Source organism: Carlito syrichta, unplaced genomic scaffold (genome assembly GCF_000164805.1).
Source record: "Carlito syrichta isolate Samal-C Ts95f unplaced genomic scaffold, Tarsius_syrichta-2.0.1 Scaffold287798, whole genome shotgun sequence".
In the NCBI taxonomy this organism is placed as follows: domain Eukaryota; kingdom Metazoa; phylum Chordata; class Mammalia; order Primates; family Tarsiidae; genus Carlito; species Carlito syrichta.
In genome coordinates, this window is record NW_007231894.1 from 98,032 (window position 1) to 108,569 (window position 10,538).

Below are 10,538 nucleotides of genomic sequence, written 5' to 3' on the forward strand. Positions count from 1 at the left end.
ACAATGCCAAATGTGGGCAGGGATGTGGAGCAACAAGAACTCTCATTCACTGCTGGTGGGAAAGTAAAATGGGTGGCCACTGTGGAAGACAGCTGGGCAGTTTCCTACAAAACTAAACATATTCTGACCATCTGATCCAGGAATTGTGCTCCTTGGTATTACCTACAGGAGCTGAAACCTACACCCATGCAAAATCCTGCACATGGATTTTTATAGCATCTTTATTCATAACTGCCAAAACTTGGAAGCAACCAAGATGTCTTCAGTAGGTGAATACATAAACAAATTATGGTACATCCAGACAATGGAATATGATTCAGCACAACAAAGGAAAGAGCTATCAAGTCATAAAAAGACATGGAAGAATCTTAAATACATATTCCAAAGTAAAAGAAACCAATCTGAAAAGGCTACATCCTCTTTCAAGTCTATGACATGGAGACAGTAAAAGACTAGTGGCTGCCAGGAACAAACAGAAGAAGAAAAGAGGATTTTCAGGACAGTGACACTGCTCTGTATGGCAGATACACGTCATTCTACATCTGTTCAAACCCACAGAATATACAACGTCCCTCATTTAAACCATGGACTCAGTGATGATGTACGTCAGGTTCATCAATGGTAACGAATGCTCCCTCTGGTGAGGGATGGGGAAGGCCACACATGTGGGGGCAGGGGAGACATGAGAGGTCTCTCTATCTTTCTCCTAATTTTGCTGTGCACCTAAAACTCCTCTAAAAAATAAAGTGGTTTTTTTTAAAAAACTCAATTGTAAAGAAAACTAACAAAAAGCGTGGGTGACATCTTGACACTTCAGCAAAGAAGAAAAAGGAGCACAAATAAACACACGAAAAGATGCTCAATCTCATTAATCATTAGAGAAATAGAAATTAAAACTACAATGAGATACCACTACACAGCTATTAAAAAAGCTAAAATTAAAATGACTGCACAGCACATGTTGGCAAGGGTATAGGGCAATTGAGCACCCATCCCTGCTGATGATGGCTGACTGTCAAATGGTACAACCACTTTGGAAAATGAGTGGGCATTTCACAAAGTTAATCACATGCCGACCATACAATCCAGACACTGCACTCCTAGCTATTTACCCAAGAGAAACGCAAGCACATGTCCAACGCAAGTACATGTCCACATAGAGACTTACACAAATGATCACAGTAACTTTATGTGCAGTAGCCAAAACCTGGCAATAACTTAAATGTCTATCAACTTGGTAGGTGAGTAAACCAACTGTGGTCTACCGATTCAATAATCTACTTCCCAGCAATAAAAAGATCATCTACTGATACAGTAAACAAAAAAATAGTTATGCCAGACCAAAAAAAGTAATAATGCATAGTTATTCCGTTGAAATAAAATTTCTAGAAGAAGCAAACTTATCACAGTGATAGAAAGCAGATCAGTGGTTGTCTGGGGTGGGGGTGATAGGTATGTTTCTTATCTCAACTGTGGCAGTTTCAGGGATGTATGTCAAAACTTACCAAATGTACATTTAAGACATGCAGTACAAAGTTATAAAATCAGACGTGGGTGACACCCTCGATGTTTCCTTCACCCCTCGCCCAACCCATCTGCCCCATGACATCTACATGAATCATGAGTTTCAGTCCCATTTATGATTTTATACTTTCATCATGTACCTCGGAATCCATAAAAAAAAATACTTCAGTTTTACATATGCCCAAATGTTATACACCTGGTATCATCTTGCACATATTTGGAAATATACTTTAATCAACATTATGATTGCAAAATTTATTCTTGTGGAAAAATAGGCCTAGCTTACTTTAACATTGTGAATGTAACACAGTGTATTCACAGTGTGAATGTAACACAGTGTATTGACCCTGATGACAAATGTTATGTGTTTTTTAACTGGCAATTTCAGTTACATTAAATATAAAAATAGCACTTGAATCAGACACACTGAGATATGCACATTATGTATATTTTGATACAAAAACAGTCTAGAAATTTAACTTAACACTGTAGCTTCAGTATTCAAATTAAAATAAAATACTCATCAGTGTCTGCCGTGTACTAGATATTTTGGACATAAGATTTAAAGATGTGAACTTCGCTCACAGGGGTCTATTTATGTCATCCTCTGCAGCGCCACAACTAATCTGATAACAGGCTGACTATATTCTGATCACAGTTATTAAAGATGTACCTATCTCTTTCTGTCCAAAAGTACAGTCGTACTTTTGGCAGGAGGTAGGTGCCAATACCTCCTGAAACTTCTTCAGGACTCCAGTATCGTAAGACATAGGTGTCTACACCTCTGAAACCTCTGTGGGTCTCCAACGTCGTGACAGGTTGGTGTCTACAGCTCCTGAAACCTCTGAGGGTCTCTGATGTAACACTGAAACATTCATTTGATGTTGCCAAATTTCAAAGAAACAACTTCATTCACAATATGCTTTTAAGGAAAAATGCAATAATATTTCATGAAAACATAAGCAGGAAGTTGAAATTTGGAAGAAACTCTTTTAGTGTCAAAACTAGTTAAAATGTATTTTATAGCCAGGCACAGTGGATCATGCCCGTAATCCCAGCGCTTTGGGAGGCCAAAGTGGGAGGATCACTTGAGGTCAGGAGTTTGACATTAGCCTGGGCGATACAGTAAGATCCTGTCTCTGCAAAAATTAAAAATTGGTGTGCATCTGTAGTCCCAGATACACGGGAGGCTGAAGTGGGAGGACTGCTTAAGCCCAGGAATTTGAAGCTGTAGTCAGCTGCAATCTTGTCACTGCACTCCAGCCTGGGTCACAGAGCAAGAGCCTTCTCTTTACAAAAACAAAAAAACCCCCAAAACTCACAGATCATTTACCAGCAACTCAACTACACGTTTTTACTAAATAGTGAAAAACAAATCACCACACATTAAATAGCACAGTGTTGGAACCGATTATTTTATTCCAATGATATTTGGTTTATAATGAAATTTTGGACATTAAGAGACTTATGACAAAAAAAATCAGAATTTCATATCTTATATTTTGCTAACATGGTAATGTGTAATAAAAATCACCAACATGCACTGCAAGTTCATTGATGCATGTTGTGCAATAGAAATTTGTTTGACCTGGTGTTTTTCTATTTGAGCAGACAATGCAGTTTTGTTTTCTTCCTCCCACATTAATAACATATAATTTACTGTCCAGTTTGTTGTTCGAAGACCACGTGGAAAGACGCATTCGTGATTTCTTAAAAGCACTTCTCAACGGATCTATCAGAAGCTTGACAAATTTCAAATGGGACATATATTTTTTGTTGGTTTTGTTGCTGATGCTCAGCACAGTATATGAGTTAAAAACACATATTTCTACTTCCCAGAAGAAAAATTTCCTCCACCATTTTCAAGTTTTTCACAAAAAACAATATGTAGAAGCATATCAATCTGCACGATCCACACTGCTCATATTTGCAATATCCACTACACAATGTCCTTGTGGTAGGTTTCATTCCTGCGTGATTTCAAGTGCCAAGAATTGTAACGATCCTTTTGTCCTTCCATGCAAGAAGAGCAAGATTACTTTTTCTATGTGCTACTGTTTTTTTCGTTAAGAACTTTGGATTTTTGTTTTGTGCTGGTATTCCCTTTCGGTTCACTTTGTACCAGTAAGATGACATTTCATTCTTAGTAGCTCTTCTGCTAGGACAATACTAGTATAATATTTATGAGTAAACATGTGGTATATCTTACTGTACTGGGAACTTATTCCAACAACTTTTTATAAAAATGTAATAGAATTCTGGTGCTTACTAAAAGATCAGGTCGAATGATGCTTTCAGAGGTTATGCTGCCATAATAGGGAAGTATTGAACAAAGATATCCTGTTTTTTAATCAGCTAGTCCATAAATGCATATACCCCCCCCCTTTGGTAGGCTTATTTGAATTGCAAGTTATAAATGATATTTGCCCTTTAAATTGAACAATGAAGACATCAACACAAATTGCCTGATCTGGTATGGAATACTGGGAAAATTTTTAATCAGTGTATTCCAAATAATTATTGGTCTTTTGAATATGAGTTCTGATCGTCCCATCACTTGGCGCAGTGTCTTCAAATGAAGCGCCCAGAGGATCTGCATAAACCTTTCTCTATTAAATGTTTCTGAAGAGAAGAGTATTTTACTATTTTTTTTTTTTAATTGGAGTCTCACTCTGTCGCCCAGACTGGATTGCAGTGGCCGCTCCCGGCCACTGCAGCCTCGACCTGCTGAGCTCTGGGGATCCTTCCGCCTCAGCCTTGCAAGTAGCTGGCACTACAGGCACGCACTACCACGCCCAGCTCATTTTGATTTATTGTAGAGATGAGGTCTCGCCAAGTTGCCCAGGCGGGTCTTGAACCCGCGGGCTCAGGCAATCCACTCACCTCAGCCTCCCAAAGGTGCGGGATTACAGGCTGAGCCACCGAGCCCGGCTGAGTATTTTACTATTAAAAGAAGTTGACCAGTACTCTTGCAAATGTGGTACTTGAATTATTCCCATATTTAGGATAACTGCAATACAAGCTAAAAAATCCTTTCAGTCAACGTCATGTCACTGATGCCAAATCAATATGTGTAACAGCTGCTTTTTCCTTATTTTTTTCATCTGCATAATGATTTGTTTCTTTTATTACACTATCCACTAATTCATGCATAAAATACAGAGTAAAACAATCAATTGGTTCTCTTATATGATTTCCTATTTGTGGTCTTGTTGTTTGAAGATGCACAGCAGAATTTATTCTCACTGGAGGATTGTCTTTTTCTCTAACACATTCCCATTTTCACTTGATGATAAGCTGTCTTCTACTTCTTTGAAGCCACTCACATTTTTATTGTTGTCACTTTCTATCACATTCGTTTGTTTTCTTCTTAGAGGGATGATATCACTGTCCCTAATGTTTTCTTCCACATCAGTGTTTATTTTTTCTAACCTGTCTGTACAAAAGTCTAAATCTAACTCATCTTCACTGCTGCTTATATTGTAACTCTCACTTTTGTCTTTTCACTTTGCTACTTGTCTGTAAACTAAATGAATAAAAAATTTCTAATCATTTTGAAATCACAAAATGAAATTTATCAAAAGGATATTACTCTTCCAACTTAGTGCAGATGGATATATTTGATCTGTGCCACTCAATACTTCAATACTCTCTGCCTTCAACTTCGAAAGTCTCTTTCTTTCAAGACTACAGTAACTTGCTTATCCACCTTTTCAAGTTATGCCATAGGACACAAAGGGCATACCCACAGCTGCCTTTCTCATACAAATGTTCTCTATCACTACCTTCTGTTGCAAAGAAATGTTGGCACCACTGCGAAAGCACTTCGCAGATTCTCTTTCTATGTAATGTCAGCTGATATTTTTAATGTATATCTCAGTATATATTTGCTTTTTTGAGCAATCTGAATGGAAAACTTCAAGGAAACATATTTTTGAAAAATTTGTCACTGCCTGTTTGTCTTGTATAATCACCAGCAATCTCTCTATGTCCCCTGGGAGGAGACATCTGAGTGCAAAGGGTTAACCATAAATACAGTTACTTAGTTTTTCATTACTGCAACAATTGTCTTTGAACTCTCCATTAAAAAGATTCCCCTTCTACTGCAAATTATCTACAACCTGTCTGACATTTCAGGATGGACTTAATCAGTACTCCAAGGGACTATCAGGTACTACTCCTGAGTTATTGGTGAATTACTGGGACAGGCCAAAAAGAAATGGAAAGCCAGAAGGAATCAGAGTTGCCATCAAGTACTTTAACATTTGATTGCTGTCAGTTTTAAAGGTTCACATTGATAGGGCCAATATTCTAAAGTATTGACAAGTAGTATTCATTTTAAAGTGTCATTTACTTACATCTTAGCACTTCAACAATCAAGTCCACATCAGTACTGAGCTTCTTGATATGGTCGAGGTTAGCTACCGTTGTAATTGGCACATACTGATCACTATCCATCTGTGATATAAGGTACATGTCACTAGCAAGGTTCTCCCTGTTAAAAGAAAACACTCTACTGTAATCAGTATTTCTATAAAAGGAAGTTTCATCTACAGCAATTCCAGTTCCCTAAGAGGTAGGGCTTTAGAGCAAGATCAAAGCCCCAACTCCATCTGTTATCTGCTACCTTTCTGACCTTAGTTAATTTTTTTTTTTCAAAATCTCTGCCTCTCCAAGGCACAGAGAACAAAGTATACAGCACTGTATACAATCAAAATTAATGAGCAGACCATTCTTTTAAAAACGTAATTATCTGTAGCTCTTTTTTTCCCAAAGACTGCTCAAGTTGCGTATTTTAAAAGTAAGGAAATCAAACAGAAGGAACCAGACGGGAAAATAGGAAAAGGCCAGAATAAGGGCATTTCCACAATGCGTGCCACAGAGCCTGGAACACTCAACAGAGATCCTGGCGGCCAAAATTAAAGAGAAGGAAACAGAACCTGTGACTATACCCACAGGGCCAAAAGGTAAGCGACAAATAATCAGCAGTATAGGCCAACAAGAACCATTTCCTGGTATTCTGGTCAAAGACAAATGCTCCTTGTTAACCCTCAGGAAAAGAGCATACAGAGCAGTAAACAAGACTCCTGAAACCGGTTCTCTACCCACAACACCCTGCAGTGAAGGCCCACGGCCGCCAGCCACAGAGAGGGCCTGCTCTGCCCTCGTCTTTGCCAGCCCTTGGTCGGAGTGGCAACTCTGGTCCCACGGGCTTTTCTGCTCCACTCCAGCACTTTGTGTCCGAGGTGTCCTAGTGCACAACTCAAGACGCCCAGAGTGTGATGGCATGGGCGTAAGGGGCAGCAGAGCCTCCTACTTCCACCTCACACCGCCCACAGCCTGCCAGGAGCCCCATCAGACAACTTTGTGGGTCACCACGGCTCTAGGGAAAACACCTGAAAAATCATCAGTATTGAAAGAAAAATCTCCAAACCAAGCAAAGTAAGGATCAAAGGGAGGCCAAACTTCACTTGCACAATGACCGCTTATGTACCTAATCCTGAAATGTACCCCACAGCTTTAAAATAAAATAGAAAAAAAAGAGAAAGAAAAATCGTACACAGGGTCAATCAGTTACCTTCATACTTAGAGAAAATATATTTAACCCAGTTCCATCTCCGTGTATGTTCTAGTCTGCTACTTGAACTTTAAAGTCCTACTAAGAAAAGGTATTTATTCAGGGGGAAAAAAACAACTAAAAATATGAGAGTTGCAATTGCAGCATTTGGCATATTTTCAGAAACAAGGTAGGACGCTTGTTCTCAAACTTTAGAGCGATGGAAGATTCTAGGGCCACACCCTCAGAGGCTCTGATTCAGAGGGCATGGGGTGGGCGGCCAGGTACCAATGTCAATGTCAAACAGCACTCCAAGTGATGCCATCAAGATGCAACGACAGACCCAACTCTGGGGACCACTGGCACAAGGGTTATGCTCAATTCTCCAAATGTCAAAGGATTATCATTACTCAATATTTTAGGTGTCTTATTAATATACATACATAGATTTTAATAGATATACATTTCGTCGTAAAATGTCACATTTGTATATAATAACCAATGCATAATTCCATAGATTTTAGGTAGTGGAAAAATCACTACTAGCCTTACCTAGATAAGCAGAATTCCAATGTTTTCTTAAGTACTTCCCGGGGGTCTTCCTGGTTTTCTGGTTGGGACTCATTTCCTCCTACATAAAAGTAATGATCAACTTAGGAAAAATGACCTAAAATTTATCAAGCAGATAATTCAGTACAGCAGTTCTAGTGTTTTCAATATATATATTAGCACAATTCAGTACAGCAGTTCTAGTGTTTTCAATATATATTAGCACATCTACGTAAGTGTATTGAGAATAAGAATAGTATTATTTTATGTAGCAAAAAGCAAATCTTGTACACACACACACACAAACTTGCTCTGTTTCCCCCAAAATAAAAGCAACACAGTTTAGAAAAATAATCTGAGTAAGTTTCATTAGCAAAGTTTAGTAGGAGTTTTTTAGCTCACAAAATAACAAGTATAAGCTTACTTAATGACTTGCCGTACTTCAAAAGAATTTTCAAGTAACCTACAAGAACAAAGACACTAAAAAATAATAAAATATAAAGAAAAAAAAACTAAAACAAAAAAAGATAAACACAGGTCAAAAAAAAAGCCAAGGCTGGGGATCATAAACACACAGGCCATAAGAACTGGACTATTTCTACAACAGTGGCTTAAATTTCCCTTTAAATTTCCAGGTAGTCAAAGCAACAAGTGAGAAATCGTCTTGTTACTGAATTCTTAACAAAGAACACTAAATAAAACAGATCCTCAAGAAGAAATAAAAGCTGGTTCTAAATCCTAGAAGAAATTTCTCAAGAGAAGATGCCAGAGAGCACAGTGTGTATGGTCACAGGCTGCATAGGGCCACAGACCTTGGACCTCTAGAAGATGGAACTACAGTTCAGGTGAAGGTTCGCCAGCACTCTGGATGCTGTGTGAACAGGTACTTTAATCCTCTGCAGTCAGACGTCCCCTCTGAGGGGACATCATAAATCTAGCAAACAACTTGAATGCCCCCTCTCTCAGGGGACATAAAGAAATTACTGGTGATTATACAGGACAAACTTATGTCAGTGCAAATTTATTAAAAATGTATGCTTTCTTTAAGTTTTCCATTCAAACTGCACAAAAGAGCAAATAAAGAGATGAAATATATTCTGAGACCCACGAAAAAAAATATCAGCTGGCATTATGTAGAAAGAGAATGTATGAAGTGCTTTCACAGTGGTGCACACACTGGACAATAAATTACACAATATTAATGTAGGAGGAAGAAAATGAAACTGCACTCTCTGCTCAAAAAGAAAAAAAAAAACACCAGGTAAAAGACATTAAACAAATTACTATTGCACAACATGCATCAATGAACCTGCAATGCTTCACACATTACCACGTTAGAAAAATATAAGATATAAAATTTTGATTTTTTCTTCATAAGGAAATTCACCAATGTCCAAAATTCCACTATAAGCCAAATAACACTACAATAAAATAATTGGTTCCAATATTATACTACTAAATATGAAGTGATTTGTTTTTCACTATTTCATAAAAAACTGTGGTAAAGTTGCTAGTAGGTGATCTGCGAGATGTCTCTGTATGCAAAGGGTTAAAATGTTGAGATGAAAGGTGTCGAAATGCTAACAACTAAGTTTTTCCTATGTTCTGTGTAAGTCACATGGTACATCCACACATGTGCCGTGCTAACACAAGACACACTTGCATCTCAAAAGGCAAAGACCACGAAAAGGCAAAGATAACCTGGGGCATTCAGGACAAATGATGGCAGAGCTCACGTCAGTTTCATATAACAAGCAGTCAGCCAGTTCCAAGCAAAGTACAGATGTATTGAAACTGCCTACGGTTCAGGAAAGAATCACCCACAAGGATCAGAGCTAACAGTGCCTGTTCCCAGCAGTGGACTAGAAACCCTCCGTGGTGCGAAATAACAGGCCCCAGGCTGTGCACCACTTCCATCATGCCTAACTCATCTTAAAAACAAGATATGAAAGGATCATAATGTTTCCAGATAACTCAGAACTGCCCAGAACAAAAATCAAAATACTTACAGAAACACAAAAATATCAAACCCCAAAGTAAAATTCAATCCAACCAAAAATTACCATGCAAGCAAAGCAGCAGAGAAATATGATCCATTACAATGAGATACATCAATCAACAGAAACCAATACAGAACGGCATCTGACTAATAAGGACATTAAAATAGTTATCATAACTGTATTCTGTATGTTTTTAAAAGTCAGGTAAGAACAGGAAAACTACAAAAAACCCAAAAAGAACTTCTAAAGGTGAAAACTATAATCTCTGGTATTAGAAATACTTTATGAGTTAACAAGAGAGTAGACATTCTAGAAGACTAGAGAACCAGAAGACACAGTAACAGAAACTTCCAAAAAGAAACATAGAAATGAGAATTGCAACCAGGGTGGAAACTCTGTCAGCTGTGGGACAAGGTCAAGCAGCTCACTGAAGGGTGACAGAAGACACTGTTTCAACACGGTCAGACCCCAGTACAGAAAATCTTCACATGGGAATGAAGAACACCAGAAATCGTAACTAAACAGATAAATATGTAAGCTTTTTCCCTTGCTATAACTTAAATCTTTTTTTAAAAAACCTGACTTTTAATAAGGAACTGTAAAATGCATATTGACAAAAGCACCTGGCCACTATGAGAAACGGGAGTCAACTTTTTAGATGTAGTGCTCTAAGCAAAGAGCTTTGCCATCGCCTGAAGGCAGGCTGTCACCTGAAGCAGCAGAGTGAACTGCTGAGGAAACCCAGCAACACAATGAAACAGAGGAGACAAGACATCCAAAGGAAAGCAGAAAAAGAGAAACGAAAAGAAAGTACTCCTCATGCCCAATCTTGGTTTTGATACCATTCTTAAGTAAAAAGAACCAGGGCTCTATGGAGAAATGGCTGTTTCTAGGATGGGGGGGGGGGG

General features: G+C 38.3%; 1 protein-coding gene across 1 annotated transcript in view; it reads right to left on the minus strand.

Moving 5' to 3' along the window:
* The window catches only part of LARP4B (La ribonucleoprotein domain family member 4B), a 36,226-nt gene extending 28,517 nt beyond the window's left edge, over positions 1-7,709 (minus strand). Inside the window, exons 1-2 of the mRNA XM_008053048.2 lie at positions 7,634-7,709; positions 5,883-6,019 (exon numbers count right to left, since the gene is read on the minus strand). Of these exons, the coding sequence (XP_008051239.2) occupies positions 5,883-6,000 (118 nt within the window). The 5' untranslated portion in view covers positions 6,001-6,019; positions 7,634-7,709. The remainder of the gene's footprint in view (positions 1-5,882; positions 6,020-7,633) is intronic.
* Positions 7,710-10,538: the final 2,829 nt, after the last annotated feature.